Raw genomic sequence first — 25,282 nt, 5'->3', positions numbered from 1 at the left:
GTCACGATTTTCACGTTTGACTTCTGACTTACTTCGCTCACTGTTTCAACTGAATGCATCTTAAATTCTGCCACGCATTGAGTAACACAATATGGTGAATTCTGTCAAAGTCAAAAGAGACAGAATAAACCGTTAAAGCCCGGTCATTAAGTCATTGAGAATTAGGTTATCAAAGTTCATTAGTGTTTGCTAGCTGACACTGGTATTAAGCTTATTAGCCTTCATTTTAGATGTATTTCCCTACGCGTTATCAATGTATTAAGCTTATTAGCCTTCATTTTAGATGTATTTCCCTACGCGTTATCAATATATTTTTTGGAAAATAAAGGAGATTTTAAACATTAAAAATTAATTTTCTCGTCAGGAAATTGATTGGTATACGAATAATGAGAATTGAGAATTTTTCCAAATGAGGGTTTGAAGCGAAATTTGCAATGAGAAAACAAAAACAATCGCTGCAGAAAATTTGATGTTTACTTTTATTGATTGCTGTTACTATGTGTTAATTGTGTGAGTCATATAGTTACTGTAATCAACCGTAATTTTAATTTCAGATCATTTTGTGATAAATAAGAATACATGGACTACCAATCCGCCAAAGTAGCGGCTCTAATGGCTGGTCTGGAGGCCAGGGTTGCTGGAAACAACATGGATGCATCCTCTACCGGAGATCAAGCCGCCTCAGACGCTCAAAAGTCTGATTATAATTCGACCTTAACCAGTAAACAAGAAAATTTGCCCAATACTTTAAGTTTACATGGTAATCAGGCAACTATGAACATTAATCCTCTCATTCTTACTAACATTCAGGGCTCTCCATACTTCAAGAAAGGCCTCTACGCACTGAAGACGTTCCACGAAGTCGTCGACGAGATTTATTATAAGGTGGGTTCCATATTTGGTTATAGGTTAATGACATTGCAGAAAAGTTTGAACGTCTGCTTATAAAACCTTGTTTAAATCTTGAAAACCGCATTCTGATCTGCAGTGTCAAAAACCATGATATCAATATTAATTATAATTTCTATGAAAAATGTTTGATTCTGATCTTGATTCGCAAGTTCAGGTTGACCATTTGGAACCGTGGGAGCGTGGAAGTCGCAAGACGTCGGGACAGGTTGGTATGTGTGGAGGTGTGAGAGGAGTGGGGGCGGGGGGAGTTGCATCGACAGCTTACTGTATCATGTTCAAGCTATTCACAATGAGAATCACCAGGCGACAGGTTGGTTAGTTTTCGAACTTAAGAACTTAACTGCTCTCTTAAGAACCTGTCTAAAGAAGGTCTCAATTATCGTAGCTGTGTCTTTTTTATGCAAATTTTTCGCATAACCGTTTTTATTCTAGAACATTTTTTAGCCCGACTTTTTGATTGACTTCACGATTGATTTTTGCGTGATCGAAATTGCGGTCATTTATAATTTAAGTCCCTAACTTATTTCAATGTAGTTAAGAAATTGGGAAATCTAACGAAAAGTGTGGCAAAATGGGTTTTAGTTTTTCACCCTAAATCTGGCTAGTCGTCTAAAATAAGCCTAATTACAACATTTGAAGGCTCTTAGTGAAGATATCCAAGACACCACCCCGAGCTGACTTGAGCAATAGCCTGACGTTCGGGAGCATTTCGTCCGAAGCTAGTCTGTTTGTTTTTCAATGTTTTTTATAAACTGAAAACGGGTCAACGCATTAACAGAATTTTATGCAATTGCTAATTTACGCCCACAAAAGATTAGAGGAAAATAACAAGGAGAGCACTTGCGGTGTCCTTTATAACCATGTCAGCTGCTCTCATCGCTATTATTTTTCACTTTTTCAGGGGCCACGAAATGAGTTGCAACCGAAGAGCTTATTGGTGACGTGACAGGGTTTTTGAATGTCATTGATACACCGAATTTTAGTGTTCCGAAGTATTTGTGATCATTTCAAAACCTAATGGACAGTGGAGGAAATGTTTTCATTAAATGTTTTAGTTCGAAGACAATTTTTTTTCGGAGCAGAAATTTGAGGGTGATTGTATTGGTAAAATTTTATCGCGCAAAAGTTGATATTTTCCGTAAATTTGACACCAATTTATTGGTCGAGGTTATGCAACTGAATACTAAAAATTTATAATTTTTGATTTTATTGTTTTCCAAAAAAACAGATATTTAATAAAAATGCATTTTTTTTCATAGATTTTGAAAAAAAAAACAGCAATTTGCCAGTTGAGTCTACATAAAAGATTTGATATGCTGCCTGCTCATAAAATGATTTCACCTATTTCCGAGATAAAATAGCAAAAAAATAAAATTTTGATCTATTCTGAATTACTTCACATTTCTCTGAGTTTTCTGGAACTCAGTTTAATTCTTAAGTTCCAAAATTTATGCCTGAAGTTACATAATTTCAATCTGCTATAAATTTTATTTAAGCGCTCCCAATTAAGTCCGCACTCCTTTGCAAGCCTCAGTCGAAAGCCTCACCTGCATTTGAGAGCAATTCGTTCGACGTTTGTTAAGTTCATTTTACTTGACATCTGATTAAAATGTGAATTCCTTCTTATGTACTACGCGATTTGTATTATCATCGGGAATTTTTGAAGCACAAATTTTAAAGCATTTAGATTTTGATAAAGTTGGTTCATTTAGATCTAATGAATTTAACTCCAAAAGTTAATTCGAGCGAATACTTATAGCAAATAGTATTAAACTTATAATTCTTCAATTTATCCTCGGTTTGTTTAGCGCATCAATCTAATCAAAATCAGTCAAATGGGATATTTTCCTGTTTTCAATTATTCTAAATAGTTTTTGATTTCCCTCTCTGTTTCAACCACAATAGTGCGGCAATCAATTTTAGAGCAGAATTTGTTGATCGTGTTCCAAGTAGTTAAAGAATATGTGGTCAAAGTAATTGGAATTCGTTATCTAGTATTTCCCTATTATTGTTTATTACCGAAGATTCCGGACATTTCAGCAAGCACAAGTTGATAAACAGTGGTAATCCGAAACTGATTTTTTTAGCTGAACGTTCTGCTGTACCATCAAGACTCGCCCTACATTCGCGGGGTTGGTCTGCTCTACATACGCTATACTCAGGCTCCCGAGGATCTATTCACGTGGTTCGAACCCTTTCTAGACGACGAGGAGGTACGTGAAGGTATAGTGCCATTTGACAATGCCACTCATCTAATTAACAGGGTGTCACTTTTAACCACTTGTAAAAAAGGGGTGTCATTACCTCATATGACTTTGATGACATGCCTATGTAAGCTACTACTCGTAGCTCTTTCATTGAAAAGGCTCGCATCTGCTAGATTTCATATCTGGGTCATGTATGATCTTGTTTGGGTTCTTAGAAATAATTATGTATATCAGTAATACGAATTTCAACTTTTAATTACTCTCGAACGATGTTTGAAGCTATGGTAGTGGTTTGTGAATCTCTTACGAACCGAAGACGAGTGTTGGCCTCCACCGCAAGTGCTATTTGGTCAGGTGACATTTTGAACTATAAGCTAGAGTAACTAAATTCTTGCTGAGCGAGAGAATCATTAATTGATCGCAAACGATTTGTCTGGTCTTTTTTAATTGCGATTTTTCTTACAATCGACTTTTCGTCGGATTGTTTGCTTCTTGTCTTTTTTAATTCCGATTTTTCTTACAATCGACTTTTCGTTGGACTGTTTCCTTTTGTCCTGAAAAACGGGATTAACCCGGAGAAAATCTAGTCACGGAGCAGCTCTCAGAGCCTTACGCTCTACTAGTCCCTAAGTATGCGATAACGGAAACTGTTGAGGTGACAAAATAAATGGTATTAAGAGCAGTTCTTTACCTTTTGACCCCCACTTACCCGCCCTAATTTTGGCTCCCGTTTTCTGAATTTCACGTGCGCTTTCTAATTAAAATTGTGCATGCGTTAATTCGATTTTGTACTCTTTTCAGGCCAGGTTTTCTTCCTTTTCTGTTGAATGTGATTTATTTATTAGAAGGTTTTTGATCATATTTTATAGACTAGCCGTTTGTCTAGTTGATAATTAATTCAATTGTTTATGAGCTGTTTTTCAACTGCATTAAATAGTTAGTTGATGTTTGCAGTTTGGTGTTTAAGCCGGTAGTCTCTATTGGCAATAGTTTTTCACTGCTTCGTTTCCATTTTCATTATACAGCGTCTGGAATTAAAAGTTTTGATTCTGGTCGGTGTTACCTTTTACGAGTAGAGACATCTTTTCTCCAACTCTTTTGCTAGTGGTTTTTGTGTTTTAATGGTGTCCTGGATGTTGTTAGTTCCGATAATGATAGTATAGATGATTTTTGAAACTAGGTTACGTGGTTCAATTATTAATAGCCGCCTTAGCTTCCCAACCGGCTATTATAGCGCTCCTAATTTTTTTACAATTCAAAGAGTTTGAGTTGTATTGGGGCGCTGTCTTTTTACGACTCGAAGAGGAGTATTGGTTTTCTTAAGGTTTTTTTAACCGGAAGTACTATTTGTTCAGACAACGTTTTGACCTAAAAGCGAAAGAGTAAAATTGCCGTGTGAACTATTTTTTTCTGAGCGAGAGATGCTTTTTGATCATGCGCTTCGATCAGTGAATGACTTTTCGACTTTAAAAAGTATTTTTTGACAGAATGCAGCATATAGATGACCATTTTAGCCGTTTTTTGCCCAATTGGCACATTATTTTGTTTATAATTTAGTTTTTTTTGTAGAAATAGATTTTACTTAAAGCTGTATTAATATGTGAACCACTGAAATTGATACCGCTGTGTTTTTGAAAGTCTGATAATGCGTTTTAAATTCTAAATGAGCTTATATTTCCTAATTTTTTGAAATTCATTTTAGGCTTTTTAAAATTCATTTCAATTTTAGATCTTAAAGCGGATTTTTTCCCCAAAGATTAGTGCATATGGCAATTTAACTTTGATGTTTCATGCCTTGAATACATCTTTATAACATGAAGTATTTTTGTTTTAAAGAATTGTACATATGCTTGCCCCTTTTTGGCAGTTTTTTGTCCAATTTTTCTTTTTTTGTATGTTTTTTGGATTTAATTACTAAAAAAAGGTCTTTGTGTGCACCTTCATGGATCATGTTTTTTTACTAATCGATTTATTTCGTGGCGTTTAACATATGCAATTCAGCAAGTTTTTTTTCATAAGTGCAATATTGAAAAATTTTTTTGAATTTTAATTGAATTTTTTTATTGGTTCCAATCTTTAAACTATGTTTCTACTTTAATCTATAAAGGAGGATAGCTACATAATTTCATGCTACATAAGAAAATCTGATTCTTTTTCGTCTTCGTATTTTTATCCATCTGTTTATCGTATTTTTATCAATTTCTTTAATTTTCAAAATCAAGAATAGCTTTTGGTGCTTGTTTCTGTCCTTATTCTCCGAATTCTAGCATGAACCAGTCTGTCATTTTCTTGAGACCTATAGTTCTAATCAGCTGTTCTTTTATCAGTTGTTTAAAAATAGGGTTATAGCCTTTTTTTTAGATTTCTTTGTTTGCAATTCATTTCCTTTGCCATAATGCGGCACTGAGAATTTGCTTAAAATGCGGTTTAATAATTTTGGCTTGTGTTTAGTGTCTAGGAATAATGTTTGGGTCTTAGATTTTTGAATGTTTTTTGCTTGTATATCCTTTTTCTTTTGTCTTTTTGGCGATTAATTTGTAAATTTTTGCTTACTTTGCTGATTGCCAAGTCTTTTTTTGCGATTTTTGGCCCATTATCTTCTTATTGAATTTATTGTCAATTAAATTAAAACCTCATGACAGTAGGTGTTTTTTAATGTAACAATACAAAGTTCTTTTGCTAAAAAATTGTCTCTTCCTATGCACTTTGACAAAAATTGAGAAATTCTACACAATTTTGTTTCCTATTTTTATCCGTTTTCAAAAAGATTTTCGTGAGCTCATTAGGGCTTGGCTGATATTTTGTGGTTGTATAACTAGTTATCGTAGCATGAAACAACGGTTTTCGTTCGTATGTCTACTTGTACTACATGAATAATATTGAAATTTCCTATTTTTTTTTATTTAGCCCAAATTTTTGTTTTTTCTTTGACTTAAGGTTGTTGTTTTCTCTGCAGCGAGTGGTTTTGCACCTTGAATTTTTGTACTCTAATTTTAAAGTAGACTGAGAAAACGGTGTGTGAACAAAAATTCGCTTTCTCGCTAGTGGTTTTTTGTTCACATGCGGCAATTTCACTTTGATTTTTACTGTTTTTTCGATATTTGGATCGGATTTTTTATTTCTAAATGGTTTTCCTTATCAATGCATAGTTCATTCTAGGCCTATTTTATTGTTTGGACCAAGTTTTCATTTTCTCTCCTGTGGTTTTTGTTCACATGCGGCATTTTGACACTGATTTCCAAGGTTTTTTCTAAGAAGTTTTCTGATTTTTTCGAAATGGTTTTCCCAACTCACTCATAGTCCGTTGTAGGTTTTTGTTTAGTGAATGAAAATTCTTTGAACTGTATGTCAGGACTTGTCCGGCTATGTTTTTTACAATTCAAAGAATTTGAATTGTATTTGGGCGCTGTCTTTTTTTTAAGATCTGTTCACACATTTTCTTGATTTTTGAAGTCAAATTGGAGTAGTGATTTTGGTCAGGCCGAAACAGGAAATGGAGCCAAAAAGCGAGTGGTTTTGCGGCGTGATTTTTTTTCGCTCTAATTTTAAAGTAGAGTGCGAAAATGGTGTTTGAACAAAAATTCGGTTTCTCGGTAGTGGTTTTTTGTTCACATGCGGCAATTTCACTCTGATTTTTACTGGTTTTTTTTCGATTTTTGGATCGGATTTTTTGCTAAGTGGTTTTCCCAATCCATTCACTGCTCATTCTAGGCCTAGTTTTTTGTTTGAATTAAATTTTCATTTCTCGCTAGTGGTTTTTTTGTTCACATGCGGCATTTTGACATTGATTTTTGTTTTTTTTTCTTATTTTTTGATCTGATTTTTTAAAAATGGTTTTCTCAATTCACTCATAGTCCATTCTAGGTCTAGTTTTTCTGTTTAGTCAATGAAAATTCTTTGAACTGTACGTCAGGACTTGTCCTGCTATGTTTTTTACTTCGTCGAATGCTTTACCTTAGTTCACTGCTTGTTCAACATTTTGCGTGAAATCTTTTTGACTTCTGTAGGCTAGTTTCACTCTGCTGTCATTCTGCTCAAAGTGCTTTTAGACAGCAGTTGCTCAAAGCAATTCAAAATGAACACAGTCAGTATTAAAAAACGAAATCAGAAATAGAAACGGGATAAACCCATAAAGCCCGTTATTGGATGCCCGTTACTCGAGCTTTGTTCTTAGTTAGCATCTCTAATGCTTATTGGTATTGATACTAGCCCCTGTGTCGTCTCACTACAAAACAGGAGTATGTTCAGCTCCAAAATGACATCAAAATAGTTCGCACTTTAAAATTTTTTGTACGAAAATCATTTCCGAACTAGTTTTTCTCTTCTTTCAATCCCAATCTTGGTAATCTTGTTAATGGGAATCAACGGCGGCAATTTTCCGGCAATCTGCTGGGTATGTTTTTTTTGTTTTCGTGATTTCAAGTTCAAATCGGCTATGTGCGTTTTCCTGCAAAGTCTTGAAAATTTCGTCCCTATAATACGTCTAACAACGTGTAATTTGTTTGTTTGATGTCCTGGTCTTAGTTTCTTGGCGTATTTGCGTGTTGTTTTTTTGCAGTATTTATCTAATGCAGTGATGGCAACGATGGTTTTTAATTTTTTACTGTCGTTTATTTTTTAGTTGTTGAGGTTGGTAAGAATCAAAATATGTGGAGGTTATGAAATTGATAATTTTTGACGGCCATAAATACGTTTCGCTTTTTTTAACTTCAATTGGCACTGGGTACTCTTTTCTGTCAATTTGTTTTGATACTATCAATTCGTGTAATTTGTTCTGGCTTCACGCCAATACTCATCTCCATAAATTGTTGATTAATTATGCATATACCGACTACTCGTTGTTTTCGGATTTCTTCGGGTTGTTTTTACAAGGTCCAATTTCATCGCGCATTTAACCTAAGGAAAGATGTTTTAATTGTTGCAAATTGATAATGAGGCTATTATTGATCTCAGTGTATTTTTCCTCAAATACTCGATGTTTTCTCAAAGGTATTATCGGGCTTTCAAAACTGGATTTTTGTCGTTCGTTTTTTGTTGGATGGGTCTCAAGTTAACATCGGCTGTATTTCATGAAAATTTTCTGCAGTTCATCTGCTTTTTGTTTCGGCTTTTTGAGGTAGATGTCTTGGTAATGCAAACTTAAACACAAAAGAATTTTTTGTTTTTTTGAAATTTTTCATGTTTTTTATCTTTAAGGTCACATGGAACTTTGTTAGGGCCTGGGTGTGAGTTATTTTAGGGGCCAATGAAGACCTTTAGAAAGCTAGTGTGTGGGTCAATGGGTATTTCTGTCTCATAATATTGGTTTTGAGGCCATCAGCTTCCAGAATCTTAAAAAAAAAGATTTCAGTAATTTTGGCTAGTTTTTTTGCGTCGTTTGTGTCGTTCTTGCTTCGTTTTTATTGCTCATGAACGAAATTTGATGTGATTATTATAAACTTGCTTTTTTAGGCAAAGTTTTTGCTTGACCGTTTTTGCCCTTTTGTTTTACAACATTTTTGACCTCGTGAATTTTTCAGGCTCCACTTGTTCTTTTTTGAGTGATATTATTTGCTCGCATTGTTTTTGCTAATATAAAGAGATTGTGAGTCTTTGGGGATCAAATCTGTTGTAGTTGATTGGTTAAGATGACTAACTGCAATCCTGGAGGGCGCGGTCTCTGAGGTCGGAATACGCCCAAACAATTTCTAAGCTACACCCTTAAATTGAATAGCCCCAAATTCATTACCCAATTTTCTGGGCTCAAGTTGCCAAAAAACTGTTTTTAACTTATTCCTGCGTCTATCCGTAAACGTTAAGATTTTGGTTTTGAAGATACTGGCACCAAGAATGTCTTGTGAATCTTCAGTGTTTTTTATGTACTTTTTCCCTTTATCTTGAGTGTTTTTCATATACTATTTTTTCCTGATTGCCTCTTATGTATCAAGCATTTTCTTGTAGGCCAAGTAATTAGTTTTTGTGAATAGCCGCCGTCAGCCTCTCAATGGCTATTATTTTAATTCGCTTCTTCCTTTTGATCACGTTTTTCGTTTCACATAAGTCACGATTTTCACGTTTGACTTCTGACTTACTTCACTCACTGTTTCAACTGAATGGATTTTAAATTCTTCCAGGCATTGAATTACGCAATGTGGTAAATACCATCAAAGTCAAAAGAGACAGGATAAACCGATAAAGCCCGGTCATTGAGTCTTTGAGAATTAGGTTATCAAAGTTCATTAGAGTGCATGCTAGCTGACATTAGTATTAAGCCTATTAGCTTTCAGTTTAGAAGCTGAATTAAGAATAGTTTTAGATTTCAACTGAAATTGCACGCCTAATTAGAACACTTTCTGACACTGGAAAAAAAAGAGAAATTCGGTCAATTTATTTCTTTTCTTTTTCTTATTCAATCCGATGTGCATCAAGCGCGTCGACGGCGGCTATTTTCCGGCAATCTGCCGGCTATGTTTTTATCTTTTTGGCTTAAACTCCTTGCTGTTCAGCACGCTGATACTAAAAGTATAAAAATTAGTAAAAGTATATACACTTTGCTCTCGAACGAAGTGTGAGGCAATTATTGTAAGCATGTAACTTGATTATCCTTTTTGCGTTTCTGTTCTTGAACATTCTTAACTGAATTTTTCACGCTTGACTTCGCTTTTTTTTTGCGTGATCTCAATTGTTTACCTTCCGAGGCGAATTTTAGCTTTGAGTTTTCAAAGACGCTATGGCTTAGAGGTTGAGACGTCGGATTGTTATCCTAGAGGTTGCGTATTTGAAGGTCGGTTTTTTTGAAACTACACAAAAATTTAAGCAACAGTCCTTTTAAACTAATTTTTCCTGTCTGGCGTTCGAGAGCAATTTGTCCCACGTTAGTCGTTTTTTGTTCATTTTTGTTTTTCCTAATATTGTGAAACTGGTTGGCTGGAAATTTTCAATTGATCTGCCGGTTAGGTACAGGAGTTTTTATTTTCATATAATTTGTTGCAGTGTACTTCAGGACTTGTCCGTTCCGCTGTTTTTTTTTATGATTCTTGCGACCATTTGACTTAATTTTCTGTGACCTCTTTTTTGCGTCCGTTTTAGGTAAATTGTATGATAGGTTTTAGACTTAGCTCAGTCACTTTAATGGCGCAAAAAATTTAAGTGTTCTAATTTGATTTTGAAATTTTCATCTCGAAAATCTTATTTCAACAGAACTCTCTTCGTTTATAGCTTTCTACATATGTAAATTACACCTCAAATAAAACCCTAGAGTTCTATCCAATATATATTCTTATGCTTTTTTCAGTTCCAATGAAGGTCAAGGTCTATCGCGGATATTTTCCGGCAATCTGCCTTGTATGCTTTTTTTTAGCACGCGTGATTTACTTCACTAAAAATGACTCCTACAATAGTAACTCAAGTTTAAAAAATAGTCAGTGAAATTCATTAGATCTTACGTATTGACAAAGTCATTATTTGAGGACAGGACAAGATTTTTTGGTCATTTTCATTTAGACTTCTTTTACGTCCTCAACTTTTTGAGTGATCAAAATTGTTCTCTCATTCACATTTTTAAGCTGCTGAGTTGAATTAGCGACATTTCACCACCCTTGTCAAAGCGGGGTGCAATAGAATCCAAGCGCCTGTCTGTCATTGCAGAGCATTTCGCCCTTCGCTAGTTGGTTGATATCAAAGCTTTGTAACGGAATGTTTTCGTAATTTTTGTACTGCTTAGACTGCAAACCCTAGGAGATCTATTCTCCACCGCAGTTTAGTGGGCATATAACTTGTACGCCTTCTTGTGGTGCTTATTTTTACATAGTAAAGTGCTCTATGACAGCACATCATAGTATATAGTAGGGGGGATAAAAACACTTGGGAAACGAAACAGAATAGATTCTTACTGCAGATGACGAAGTTTGAAGCAATTATTATAATCGTATTGGTCTTATTTTTTGACCCCCAGTGTTTTTATGACCCTTATGAGGGGGGTCATTAAACATACATCCTCACGCTGGGGGGGGGGGGGGGTGGGGGGGCAGAATAGATCCTGCAAAATTTTTGCTCGACCATTTGACTTTTCGGGTGCCTTTTACGCCCTTCAATTTTTTTGTTTTGCGTCATCCAGAATCCAGATCAATTTACAGTTTTTCAATCAAGTGTCAGCAGCTGACCAACTCAAGTGTCATTTTTTCAGCTGAACAATTTGGTGTCATTTTTTCACTTTGAATTTTATTAGTGATTTTTGTGGTATATAATAAACTCTAATGACGTTATTTGAAACCCTCCTTAGTAAATTTAGTTACTCCTCCCTCCCGAGTGAAGCTAGTTGTTCGAGAGCAATTCTTTCGACGTTAGTTAGTTTGTTTATTTTAGTAAGTGGCGTAAACTAACTAACTATTCGCATTTCTGAAGAAAGGAATTAGTTTGATAAGTGGATCATTCGTACTTTGTCTGATAGCAGTTATCATTATTTTGGATTTAAACTCTGGGTATGTTTACAGGAAATTGATCCAAGATCCGGAGGTGGCGAGGCAATAACTATCGGCGAAATGGCGCGACGCTTGTTACGCAAACTGGACTGGTACCAAACAATGTTTCCCAGAATACCTGTCAAGTATTGTAAAGAAATTGACGAGAAAATGAAGAGTTATAAGTTGAAAAAAGCAAACGAAGAGGAGAATTCTGAAAGTCAAGGTCATAATGTGCAGTCCGCTGGTCAGACGTATGATCAGTTGATGTCAAAACATATCCAAGATCAGGAAAAATCGAAGGAATCTTCGAGGTACGTGTAAAGAAGGTAACAACACTGCTTCTTTTCATTTTCTCTGAGTTTCGGGCTTTTCTGTTATTTTGAATCTCCTCGTCTGAAGTATGAGACAAAATTGCCAAAATTTGATGATTAATCTGTGGACAATTTGTTGAATCAGTCCTGAATTATGTTTCTGCCGTCGTTTTTCAAAGATAAGAATGAACTTCTCACCCAAAAAGCTGGCTGTTTGGATAAAAGGAAATATGGATTTGCAGTATGGAAGAGAGAAACTAAAAATAGTAGAAGAGCCCTTTTGGATATCATCATTTTGAACTGAACATAATGAAAATAAAGTTCTTGGTTGCAGGTCTGTCAAGTCGAAAGATTCTCCCGAGAAGAAACGAAGTCGCAGCAAGAGTCGGTCGCGAAGCAATGAGAAAAAGAAAAAGTCTTCCTCGAAATCTGGTAAAAGCAAGCACAGATCTAGGTCAAAAGATAGGTCCAAACACAATCGATCTCGTTCTAGATCTAGATCTGATAAAAAGCGAAAGTCATCTAAAGATCGCGATTCAAAGAAGAAGAAATCAGGACACGATTCAGATAGGAAGAAGAAATCGTCAACGTCGCCCAGTCGGAAACGATCGCGGTCTGCTGATAAGAAGCAGCATGATAAGTGAGTTACTGTCAAATTAAGTTTTTATCATTGATTTTGTTGGTAGTTAGGCTCCTGCTGAAATCAGGAAAATACTCGGATTGTCTTTATGCGATTTTCTTGTGATATATGGTTTTTAAATTGCTCTCAAATGAAGTTTTTAGGAATTATTTTAGTCCTGCTGGCCTTTATTTATGCGAACTACCAACTTTTCGTCTCTGTTTTTTTCGGACCATTTGATTTTAGTCCTCAAAAACGGGATGAACATTACCAGTGGTTTGGATTTTGTTGGTAGTAAGGCTCCTGCTGACATCAGGAAAATACTCGGATTGTTTTTATGCGATTTTTTTGTGATATATGGTTTTTAAATTGCTCTCAAATGAAGTTTTTAGGTATTTGTATTAGTCCTGCTTGTCTTTATTTATGCGCACTACCAACTTTTCGTGTGTCTGTTTTTTTTCTTCTGGCCATTTGATTTTCTTCCTCGAAAACGGGATGAACAGTTATAGCCCGGAGGGTATTAAAATATAGCCTCAAGTATTTCAAGACTCTAATTATGCGATTCACCGAAAGTTTATTCATTTTTGCTGCAAAGCTATTAGCTGAGCGTAGCTGTATTGCGGTGCTCCTGTTTTTTTTTGGTTGGTCGTCTGAAGATTTTTTGTTTACTTCAACTCTGGAACATTCTATTGCTTGACTTTTTCACGCTTGATTTCTAGCTTTTTAGCAACCTAGATTGATCGCATTCAGAAATTTTATCTCTAAAACACAATCGATTGTAAGATTAACGGTTAGCCGATTACAGCTTGAAGCAAAAAAGATAAATTTTGGAGAAATAAGTATGAAAAATTAGGAATTAGACAAATTTGCGATGATTTTTGTTTTTCTTCTTGCGATATTTTTGTTAAATTTTCTGAGCTCAAGTAGGCATTATCTTGCTGATCTTGCTGGCGTGTCAATATATGGATTTTAATATTACAGTTTATTATTAAAAATTGTGACGCCAGAAGCTCTAGCGGATCTTGTTATTCAACACTTTGGCTTTCAATGCGCTGATCCTATCAGTATATGTACTTTGAATGCAATTATTTGTTTCTCTGAATTTGAGTACTTACGTTTATTTTCTTGGCTGGCATCGTTCAATTACTCTGCTGGTCAGCTACAGTAGTTTTAATTGTTCCATTCTTTTTTTGGATGGTGTTCCAGGCCTTGTTTTTTTATGTTTTTTTTTATTTCGTCGAACAAAAATTTTTTCGCTTTACCTTAGTTCACAGCTTACTCAACTTCTTTCTTGAATTCTTTGACTTCTCTAGGCTAGTTTATCTCTTCGCTCATTCTGCTGAAAGTGCTGTTAAAAAGTTGATTTAAAATTGCTCAGCAAAATATCTGTCAGGTTTGATTTTTTTCGTAGTCGGATGCTTTGTTTTAAATTTATTCCAGAACATTCTTTCGCTTTACATTTTAAGTGACTTTATCGCGCTTCAAACTTGACTTTACGCTAAGCGATGATAAGGGACTGATAGCCTAGTGATTTTTGCTGACGATTCTAAAGCTCGAGATTGGGGTTCGAATCTCTGCGTTGTCAAAACTTTTTGCACCAGAAAATACTCTCAATGATACACCCCCTTTGATTTTTTAATACAACTTCTTTGAAGTTTAAGTTGGCCGCAATAACTTTCCGGCTCATTTCTGTTTCTATCTGTATTTTACGGTTTTCAGTTCTATGTTGCAGCTATTCCGGCAATCTGTCGGCTATGTTTACACTTCAGAAGGTTAAAACAGCCATCTTGACCAGTAACTTTATTCGAGAATTTTACTTTCAAATTGTGCAGCTCATTTAAGGATATTGCTGTTATTTATCATTCTTCCTTTTCAACAAAGCGTTAGCCTCAAAGCTCTCCATTTATGAAGAAACACGCAGTTATAGTCGCCATATCCTTTAGGCTAGTTTCTTTTGCTCATCCTACTGCGAGTCATTATATCTTTTAGGCTACTTTCTTTTTTCTCTCATCCCGTTGGAAAAGCTTTTAAGCAGCAGTTGCTCAGCGGAGCAATCTAAAACGAACATGAAACGAAATCAAAAATAGAAATGGGATGCGCCCAGTTTTATCTCTAAAACACAATCGATTGTAAGATTAACGGTTAACCGATTACAGCTTGAAGCAAAAAAGATATATTTTGGAGAAAGAATTATGAAGAATTAGGAATTAGACAAATTTGCGATGATTTTTGTTTTTCTTCTTGTGATATTTCTGTTAAATTTTCTGAGCTCAAGTAGGCATTATCTTGCTGATCTTGCTGGCGTGTCAATATATGGATTTTAATATTACAGTTTATTATTAAAAATTGTGACGCCAGAAGCTCTAGCGGATCTTGTTATTCAACACTTTGGCTTTCAATGCGCTGATCCTATCAGTATATGTACTTTGAATGCAATTATTTGTTTCTCTGAATTTGAGTAACTACGTTTATATTCTTGGCTGGCATTGTTCAATTACTCTGCTGGTCAGCTACAGTAGTTTTAATTGTTCCATTTTTTTTGGATTGTGTTCCAGGCCTTGTTTTTTTATGTTTTTTTATTTCGTCGAACAAAAATTTGTTTTGCTTTACCTTAGTTCACAGCTTACTCAACTTCTTTCTTGAATTCTTTGACTTCTCTAGGCTAGTTTATCTCTTCGCTCATTCTGCTGAAAGTGCTGTTAAAAAGTTGATTTAAAATTGCTCAGCAAAATATCTGTCAGGTTTGATTTTTTTCGTAGTCGGATGCTTTGTTTTAAATTTGTTCCAGAACATTCTTTCGCTTTACATTTTAAGTGACTTTATCGCGCTTCAAACTTGACTTTACGCTAAGCGATGATAAGGGACTGATAGCCTAGTGAATTTTGCTGCCGATTCTAAAGCCCGAGATTGGGGTTCGAACCTCTGCGTTGTCAAAACTTTTTGCACCAGAAATTGTTCTCAATGATACACCCCGTTGAATTTTTAATACAACTTCTTTGAAGTTTAAGTTGGCCGCAATAACTTTCCGGCTCATTTCTGTTTCATCTGTATTTTACGGTTTTCAGTTCTATTTTTCAGCTATTCCGGCAATCTGTCGGCTATGTTTACACTTCAGAAGGTTAAAACAGCCATCTTGACCAGTAACTTTATTCGAGAATTTTACTTTCAAATTGTGCAGCTCATTTAAGGATATTGCTGTTATTTATCATTCTTCCTTTTCAACAAAGCGTTAGCCTCAAAGCTCTCCATTTATGAAGAAACACGCAGTTATAGTCGCCATATCCTTTAGGCTAGTTTCTTTTGCTCATCCTACTGCGAGTCATTATATCTTTTAGGCTAGTTTCTTTTTTCTCTCATCCCGTTGGAAAAGCTTTTAAGCAGCAGTTGCTCAGCGGAGCAATCTAAAACGAACATGAAACGAAATCAAAAATAGAAACGGGATGCGCCCTGTTTTATCTCTAAAACACAATCGATTGTAAGATTAACGGTTAACCGATTACAGCTTGAAGCAAAAAAGATAAATTTTGGAGAAATAATTATAAAGAATTAGGAATTAGACAAATTTGCGATGATTTTTGTTTTTCTTGCGATATTTTTGTTGAATTTTCTGAGCTCAAGGAGGCATTATTTTGCTGAGCTTGCTGGCGTGTCAATATATGGATTTTAATAGTAGTGTTTATTATTAAAAATTGTGACGCCAGAAGCTCTAGCGGATCTTGTTGTTCAACACTTTGGCTTTCAATGCGCTGATCCTATCAGTATATGTACTTTGAATGCAATTATTTGTTTCTCTGAATTTGAGTAACTACGTTTATATTCTTGACTGGCATTGTTCAATTACTCTGCTGGTCAGCTACAGTAGTTTTAATTGTTCCATTCTTTTTTTGGGTTGTGTTCCAGGCCTTGTTTTTTATGTTTTTTTATTTCGTCGAACAAAAATTTGTTTCGCTTTACCTTAGTTCACAGCTTACTCAACTTCTTTCTCGAATTCTTTGACTTCTCTAGGCTAGTTTGTCTCTTCGCTCATTCTGCTGAAAGTGCTGTTAAAAAGTTGATTTAAAATTGCTCAGCAAAATATCTGTCAGGTTTGATTTTTTTCGTAGTCGGATGCTTTGTTTTAAATTTATTCCAGAACATTCTTTCGCTTTACATTTCAAGTGACTTTATCCCGCTTCAAACTTGGTTTTGCGCTAAGCGATGATAAGGGACTGATAGCCTAGTGATTTTTGCTGCCGATTCTAAAGCCCGAGATTGGGGTTCGAACCTCTGCGTTGTCAAAACTTTTTGCACCAGAAAATGTTCTCAATGATACACCCCTTTGAATTTTTAATACAACTTCTTTGAAGTTTAAGTTGGCCGCAATAACTTTCCGGCTCATTTCTGTTTCTATCTGTTTTTTACGGTTTTCAGTTCTATTTTGCAGCTATTCCGGCAATCTGTCGGCTATGTTTACACTTCAGAAGGTTAAAACAGCCATCTTGACCAGTAACTTTATTCGAGAATTTTACTTTCAAATTGTGCAGCTCATTTAAGGATATTGCTGTTATTTATCATTCTTCCATTTCAACAAAGCGTTAGCCTCAAAGCTCTCCATTTATGAAGAAACACGCAGTTATAGTCGCCATATCCTTTAGGCTAGTTTCTTTTGCTCATCCTACTGCGAGTCATTATATCTTCTAGGCTAGTTTCTTTTTTCTCTCATCCCGTTGGAAAAGCTTTTAAGCAGCAGTTGCTCAACGGAGCAATCTAAAACGAACATGAAACGAAATCAAAAATAGAAACGGGATGCGCCCAGTTTTATCTCTAAAACACAATCGATTGTAAGATTAACGGTTAACCGATTACAGCTTGAAGCAAAAAAGATAAATTTTGGAGAAATAATTATGAAGAATTATGAATTTGACAAATTTGCGATGATTTTTGTTTTTCTTCTTGCGATATTTTTGTTGAATTTTCTGAGCTCAAGTAAGCATTATTTTGCTGAGCTTGCTGGCGTGTCAATATATGGATTTTAATATTACTGTTTATTATTAAAAATTGTGACGCCAGCTCTAGCGGATCTTGTTATTCAACACTTTGGCTTTCAATGCGCTGATCCTATCAGTATATGTACTTTGAATGCAATTATTTGTTTCTCTGAATTTGAGTAACTACGTTTATATTCTTGACTGGCATTGTTCAATTACTCTGCTGGTCAGCTACAGTAGTTTTAATTGTTCCATTCTTTTTTTGGATTGTGTTCCAGGCCTTGTTTTTTTATGTTTTTTTTATTTCGTCGAACAAAAATTTGTTTCGCTTTACCTTAGTTCACAGCTTACTCAACTTCTTTCTGGAATTCTTTGACTTCTCTAGGACTGTTTATCTCTTCGCTCATTCTGCTGAAAGTGCTGTTAAAAAGTTGATTTAAAATTGCTCAGCAAAATATCTGTCAGGTTTGATTTTTTTCGTAGTCGGATGCTTTGTTTTAAGTTTATTCCAGAACATTCTTTCGCTTTACATTTTAAGTGACTTTATCGCGCTTCAAACTTGACTTTACGCTAAGCGATGATAAGGGACTGATAGCCTAGTGATTTTTGCTGCCGATTCTAAAGCCCGAGATTGGGGTTCGAACCTCTGCGTTGTCAAAACTTTTTGCACCAGAAAATGTTCTCAATGATACACCCCTTTGAATTTTTAATACAACTTCTTTGAAGTTTAAGTTGGCCGCAATAACTTTCCGGCTCATTTCTGTTTCTATCTGTTTTTTACGGTTTTCAGTTCTATTTTGCAGCTATTCCGGCAATCTGTCGGCTATGTTTACACTTCAGAAGGTTAAAACAGCCATCTTGACCAGTAACTTTATTCGAGAATTTTACCTTCAAATTGTGCAGCTCATTTAAGGATATTGCTGTTATTTATCATTCTTCCTTTTCAACAAAGCGTTAGCCTCAAAGCTCTCCATTTATGAAGAAACACGCAGTTATAGTCGCCATATCCTTTAGGCTAGTTTCTTTTGCTCATCCTACTGCGAGTCATTATATCTTCTAGGCTAGTTTCTTTTTTCTCTCATCCCGTTGGAAAAGCTTTTAAGCAGCAGTTGCTCAGCGGAGCAATCTAAAACGAACATGAAACGAAATCAAAAATAGAAACGGGATGCGCCCAGTTTTATCTCTAAAACACAATCGATTGTGAGATTAACGGTTAACCGATTACAGCTTGAAGCAAAAAAGATAAATTTTGGAGAAATAATTATGAAGAATTATGAATTAGACAAATTTGCGATGATTTTTGTTTTTCTTCTTGCGATATTTTTGTTGAATTTTCTGAGCTCAAGTAAGCATTATTTTGCTGAGCTTGCTGGCGTGTCAATATATGGATTTTAATATTACTGTTTATTATTAAAAATTGTGACGCCAGAAGCTCTAGCGGATCTTGTTATTCAACACTTTGGCTTTCAATGCGCTGATCCTATCAGTGTATGTACTTTGAATGCAATTATTTGTTTCTCTGAATTTGAGTAACTACGTTTATATTCTTGACTGGCGTTGTTCAATTACTCTGCTGGTCAGCTACAGTAGTTTTAATTGTTCCATTCTTTTTTTGGATTGTGTTCCAGGCCTCGTTTTTTTATGTTTTTTTATTTCGTCGAACAAAAATTTGTTTCGCTTTACCTTAGTTCACAGCTTACTCAACTTCTTTCTGGAATTCTTTGACTTCTCTAGGCCTGTTTATCTCTTCGCTCATTCTGCTGAAAGTGCTGTTAAAAAGTTGATTTAAAATTGCTCAGCAAAATATCTGTCAGGTTTAATTTTTTTTCGTAGTCGGATGCTTTGTTTTAAATTTATTCCAGAACATTCTTTCGCTTTACATTTTAAGTGACTTTATCGCGCTTCAAACTTGACTTTACGCTAAGCGATGATAAGGGACTGATAGCCTAGTGATTTTTGCTGCCGATACGAAAGCCCGAGATTGGGGTTCGAACCTCTGCGTTGTCAAAACTTTTTGCACCAGAAAATGTTCTCAATGATACACCCCCTTTGAATTTTTAATACAACTTCTTTGAAGTTTAAGTTGGCCGCAATAACTTTCCGGCTCATTTCTGTTTCTATCTGTATTTTACGGTTTTCATTTTTTTTCGAAGCTATTCCGGCAATCTGTCGGCTATGTTTACACTTCAGAAGGTTAAAACAGCCATCTTGACCAGTAACTTTATTCGAGAATTTTTCTTTCAAATTGTGCAGCTCATTTATGGATATTGCTGTTATTTATCATTCTTCCATTTCAACAAAGCGTTAGCCTCAAAGCTCTCCATTTATGAAGATAGACGCAGTTATAGTCGCCATATCCTTTAGGCTAATTTTTTCTCATCCTACTGCGAGTCATCATATCCTCTAGGCTAGTTTCTTTTCTCTCATCCCGTTGGAAAAGCTTTTAAGCAGCAGTTGCTCAGCGGAGCAATCTAAAACGAACATGAAACGAAATCAAAAATAGAAACGGGATGCGCCCAGTTTTATCTCTAAAACACAATCGATTGTGAGATTAACGGTTAACCGATTACAGCTTGAAGCAAAAAAGATAAATTTTGGAGAAATAATTATGAAGAATTATGAATTAGACAAATTTGCGATGATTTTTGTTTTTCTTCTTGCGATATTTTTGTTGAATTTTCTGAGCTCAAGTAAGCATTATTTTGCTGAGCTTGCTGGCGTGTCAATATATGGATTTTAATATTACTGTTTATTATTAAAAATTGTGACGCCAGAAGCTCTAGCGGATCTTGTTATTCAACACTTTGGCTTTCAATGCGCTGATCCTATCAGTATATGTACTTTGAATGCAATTATTTGTTTCTCTGAATTTGAGTAACTACGTTTATATTCTTGACTGGCGTTGTTCAATTACTCTGCTGGTCAGCTACAGTAGTTTTAATTGTTCCATTCTTTTTTTGGATTGTGTTCCAGGCCTCGTTTTTTTATGTTTTTTTATTTCGTCGAACAAAAATTTGTTTCGCTTTACCTTAGTTCACAGCTTACTCAACTTCTTTCTGGAATTCTTTGACTTCTCTAGGCCTGTTTATCTCTTCGCTCATTCTGCTGAAAGTGCTGTTAAAAAGTTGATTTAAAATTGCTCAGCAAAATATCTGTCAGGTTTAATTTTTTTTCGTAGTCGGATGCTTTGTTTTAAATTTATTCCAGAACATTCTTTCGCTTTACATTTTAAGTGACTTTATCGCGCTTCAAACTTGACTTTACGCTAAGCGATGATAAGGGACTGATAGCCTAGTGATTTTTGCTGCCGATACGAAAGCCCGAGATTGGGGTTCGAACCTCTGCGTTGTCAAAACTTTTTGCACCAGAAAATGTTCTCAATGATACACCCCCTTTGAATTTTTAATACAACTTCTTTGAAGTTTAAGTTGGCCGCAATAACTTTCCGGCTCATTTCTGTTTCTATCTGTATTTTACGGTTTTCATTTTTTTTCGAAGCTATTCCGGCAATCTGTCGGCTATGTTTACACTTCAGAAGGTTAAAACAGCCATCTTGACCAGTAACTTTATTCGAGAATTTTTCTTTCAAATTGTGCAGCTCATTTATGGATATTGCTGTTATTTATCATTCTTCCATTTCAACAAAGCGTTAGCCTCAAAGCTCTCCATTTATGAAGATAGACGCAGTTATAGTCGCCATATCCTTTAGGCTAATTTTTTCTCATCCTACTGCGAGTCATCATATCCTCTAGGCTAGTTTCTTTTCTCTCATCCCGTTGGAAAAGCTTTTAAGCAGCAGTTGCTCAGCGGAGCAATCTAAAACGAACATGAAACGAAATCAAAAATAGAAACGGGATGCGCCCAGTTTTAGATAACCGGTATCTGCGCTTTGTTCCAATTGGTCTTGGTTCACAGGTTCAATTTTCGTGATTGGTGTTAATACTATTCCCTTTATCCTCTCAATAAGAAACAGCAGTGTGCCTTACTACGAAATACAATTAAAACAGCACAATTAAAACAGTTTTCTATTTGGCTTTCAACACGCTTCAACAAACCTTGGGTTTCAACACGCTGATCCTATCAGTATATGCACTTTGAATGCTATTATTTATTTCTCTGAATTTGAGTAACTACGTCTATTTGTTTGGCTGGCATTGTTCACTTTTTCTGCTGCTCAGGTACAGTTGTTTTTTTGTTCAATTTTTTACATTGTTACAGGACTTGTCCTTCTATGTTTTTTACGATTCAATGAATTTGAATTGTTTTGGTGCGCTGTCTTTTTTTTAAGATCTGTTCAAGCTTTTTTCGGCTTTTTCACGTCAGTGAGAATTTAAATTAGTGTTGATTTTGGTCACACTGAAGTAGTAAAGGGAGTGAAAAATCGAGTAGGTTTGAGGCGTGACTTTTAAAATACGTTTTAAGTGGAGTGAGAAATTGGTGTTTGAACAATTTGGCTGTTTTTGAGATGCATTTTTTCAGGTGCGTAAATTTGACTTGAGTTTCCTCTCCTTCAGTGCTTTAAAGACGGTACATACGTGTTCTAATTGTGCCTATTTGCCTTTGCTGGTATTCATTAAAGGACAGCTAAAAGTTTTAATGACTTTGCCACTATTTGTTGTCATAAAATATTAGTGAATTTTAGATTTTGCCCCCTTTCTAAAATTATCTTTTGTCTCATCACCTAGTATCATCAATGACAGGTCTGATTGGTTGCTAATAGGGCATAAAAGAACCTAATTAATGGCTTGAGTTAATAGCTAGTGTTTTTCCTGGCTTTCACACTACTTTTTCTCAAAAATTTTTAGTGAGTTTTTGAGTTCTGCAAGTATATACTGTACTCTTTTTTTGTGTTATCATTTAACCTCGTTGGGGACAGGTCTCTGATGCTGCTTATAGAGGTTAGGTTTACCAATTTAATCGTTTGTTCAAAGCTAGTGCTTTCTGTGAATTTGAAACTAATTGTTTTCAATAATAATTATCGAATTTTTTTTGAGTTTTGCGAGTTTTGCTTTTCAACTTTGTCATCTTAACTCTTTATTGACAGGTCTCCTTGGTTGCTAAAACTCTTCGATTAAAGCAAGTTAATTCAGTTCATAGCTATTGCTTTTTGTGACTTATACGCTTGTTCTTAGAGATTTTTTTAGTTTTCCTAGTATTTATTGTACTTTTTGCTGTCTTATCACTTAATCTCATTGATGACACGTCTCAACGGTAGTCATTGAAGATTCAGTTAATTTGGGAAATTGTATTCTCATTAGTTGTTGCGTTTTGTGTTTTTTATACTAAGTGTTTTCAAAAATTACAAGCAAGTTCTGTTGCGATTTTTGGTTATTTTTGTCTTATCATTTAATATCAGTGAGAGGACTCATCGACATTTAATGACAATGAGAAATAGAGGAATATAGTTGGCAGTTTCAGATTATAGCAGTTGTTTTGATGTTGATACTGTTTGTTCAAAAAATAAAAGTTGATTTTTTAGTCATGCTTGTTTTTGTTGTTCTTGCGTTCTTTTATTGCTTAGTCTCATTACTAACAGCTCTCATTTGCCTTTTAAAGTGGAATAAATGATTTTCAGGGCATACATTAATACAATTCGTTGAATTGTATTTCAGGACTTGTCCTGCTATGTTTTTTTTTACTTTGTTGAACAAAAAATTGTTTCGCTGTACCTTGGTTCACAGCTTGTTCAACTTCTTGCATGAAATCTTTGACTTCTGTAGGCTAAGTTCTGCTCAAAGTGCTTTTAAAAAGTTTATAAAATTGCGAACGGGATAAAGCCCAATTTTAGATGCCCGCTACTTGAAACTTTTTCTTATAAGTCCTATTTAACATACTCTAATAGGTTTTGACATTGATGCGAGCCTCTGCATCCTCTCATCGAGAAACAGAGGCATGCATAATTACGGAATCCAATCAAAATAGTTCCATTTTGTACAACATCAAATTTTGTCATCGTTTTTCTGTTCCTTCAACCCCTTTTGTTCTGTGCTTTGAAGTAATTTTTAGCTGAAAAAAATGAACTTTTATTTTTCTGATTGTTCAGAGGACATTACTACACTCTTACGGATAAGAGGATTGATAATTGAGCGCGTTGTGTCAGTTATGTAAGTCCTGTTGCTTTGTTTCGATGCAATTTTTTTGTACTATCGGCCCTTTGATACTAAGAACGATTAAACAACGGGTATCCTCAAAAAGGGATAAACCGGCAAAGGACGGAGGGGATTAAGTTGCTAACCAGTGACATAAGTTCATGATGTTGAGATTGATTTTCTGTCATTGCTCCCTCCCAGTTATGTTTTTGCTGTTTGACAGCTGTGTTTGAAAAGCAGAGAGGTTTTGGAATTGAACTCAGTTTTGATAAGTGACATTGTATAGGTTCCGTGACTCTGCTTGCATTCACTGAAAACTTCTGGCGTTTATCCAGAAGCGTCTAACGGTTCGAGATGTTAGACCAGAATTTCAAAGTGACTTCTGAAGAGTCACGTAACGTTGCTTGAAAAAACCTGCAAGTTTGAAAATGCGGAAAGTTTATGGAAATCAAGCTATGGCTATGTATATGGGAACTTCCCCCCATTTTCTTGCCCGACATGCAGTGAGGCTCGCTTCCTTAATCTTAACCGAACTACTAGCAAAGCCAATGACTCTCCATCATTTAGTTGGATATGTTTGTTAAGTTATTCCTGTTCTCGTGCATTTAAGTTCTGGTTGATTTTTAAGCTAATTGTTTGGCTTTTTTGACCATGTTTTAAGAGCAGAAAAACTTTTGACAACGGGGCTTGGTGTAGATGACCTTTGCGTTTGTTTTTTGCAACTGTCCTGATGCGTTCCGTGTCCAAAGATGTTTACATACATTTTCTGATTAATTATGTGTTCCTGTTTCCAGCTTGCCTAGTTGATTTGTAAGCTGGATAAATGTTTTAGTGCCCGTTTTTAAATATTAAAAGGGATTGTACCGAGAATTTCACAAATTGTAGCTGTTCTGTTTCACTACTAGCCTCTCCAAGAACAATTTTTTTTCAGAGAACGAAAGCGCTCGAGGTCTAAAAGCAGCGATCACAAGAAGTCAAGCAAGCATAAGAGTAAGAAAAGTCGCAAGAGATCAACGTCTTCTGCTCACACTTCTCCCGAAAAGTCAAGAGATGCTCGCGACGAAAAACAAACGAAATCAGCAAACAAAGCCGAAAGCCCTTCAGATCACACATTTAAAGCTGATAGTAAAGCGCAATCCGAGCTTACGAAAAACGAAGATGAAAGTAAAGCAGTGGAAAGTTTTCAAGATAAGAAACAAGATTCTGATTTACCCAAAATAATCCGTGAAGGTGTCGACTTACCCCAGGAGAGTTTGATGGTTCCAAGTTCAAATGGTTTGGGTATTGGGCAAGAAAGATTAAACACTGCTTGAGCTAATTGAACTCCTATTTATGCTACAAAGATGTCTTTGTTTGAAATCATTTCCCTTTATTTTTAAACCATTTTTGGTCAGACTTTTATTTGACGAGCAACCAGGTAAAATTTAATAATTTAAATATATTAAGATCCCGAGTTACTCGGCTCTCTAAACAACCTTATTTAATCGGAAAGTTGCAAATCAGTACTTTGGACACACTTTGAATTGTATAAATTTACTGAAAAGGAATCATTGAATTTGATTCTTTCAGCTTTAACTTTGCAGTTGAGCAAGGCGACTATTAGGCGCAGTGTCCTTAGAATTCGAACAGAATTATCTTGCTTTTTTATTAAACAGGGAAACGATTTAAAGAATCTTATTAATTGAAACGAGATTAAATTCTAGGACAACAGTTGTAAAAATAACAACTCATTGACT

At 35.3% G+C, this 25,282-nt stretch overlaps 1 protein-coding gene across 1 annotated transcript; it reads left to right on the top strand.

Moving 5' to 3' along the window:
- The first annotated feature begins 558 nt into the window (after positions 1 to 558).
- On the top strand, positions 559 to 24,994 carry LOC142351132 (uncharacterized). The gene is made up of 6 exons (XM_075403227.1): positions 559 to 885; positions 1,067 to 1,222; positions 3,000 to 3,125; positions 11,591 to 11,871; positions 12,206 to 12,511; positions 24,478 to 24,994. The coding sequence occupies exons 1-6, from the start codon at positions 580 to 582 to the stop codon at positions 24,857 to 24,859; spliced, it is 1,557 nt and encodes a 518-aa protein (XP_075259342.1). The 5' UTR covers positions 559 to 579; the 3' UTR covers positions 24,860 to 24,994.
- The last annotated feature ends 288 nt before the right edge of the window (positions 24,995 to 25,282 follow it).

This window comes from Convolutriloba macropyga, chromosome 12 (genome assembly GCF_964194025.1).
Source record: "Convolutriloba macropyga chromosome 12, txConMacr16.3, whole genome shotgun sequence".
Taxonomy (NCBI): domain Eukaryota; kingdom Metazoa; phylum Xenacoelomorpha; order Acoela; family Convolutidae; genus Convolutriloba; species Convolutriloba macropyga.
This window is presented reverse-complemented; position numbering and strand designations above follow the sequence as displayed.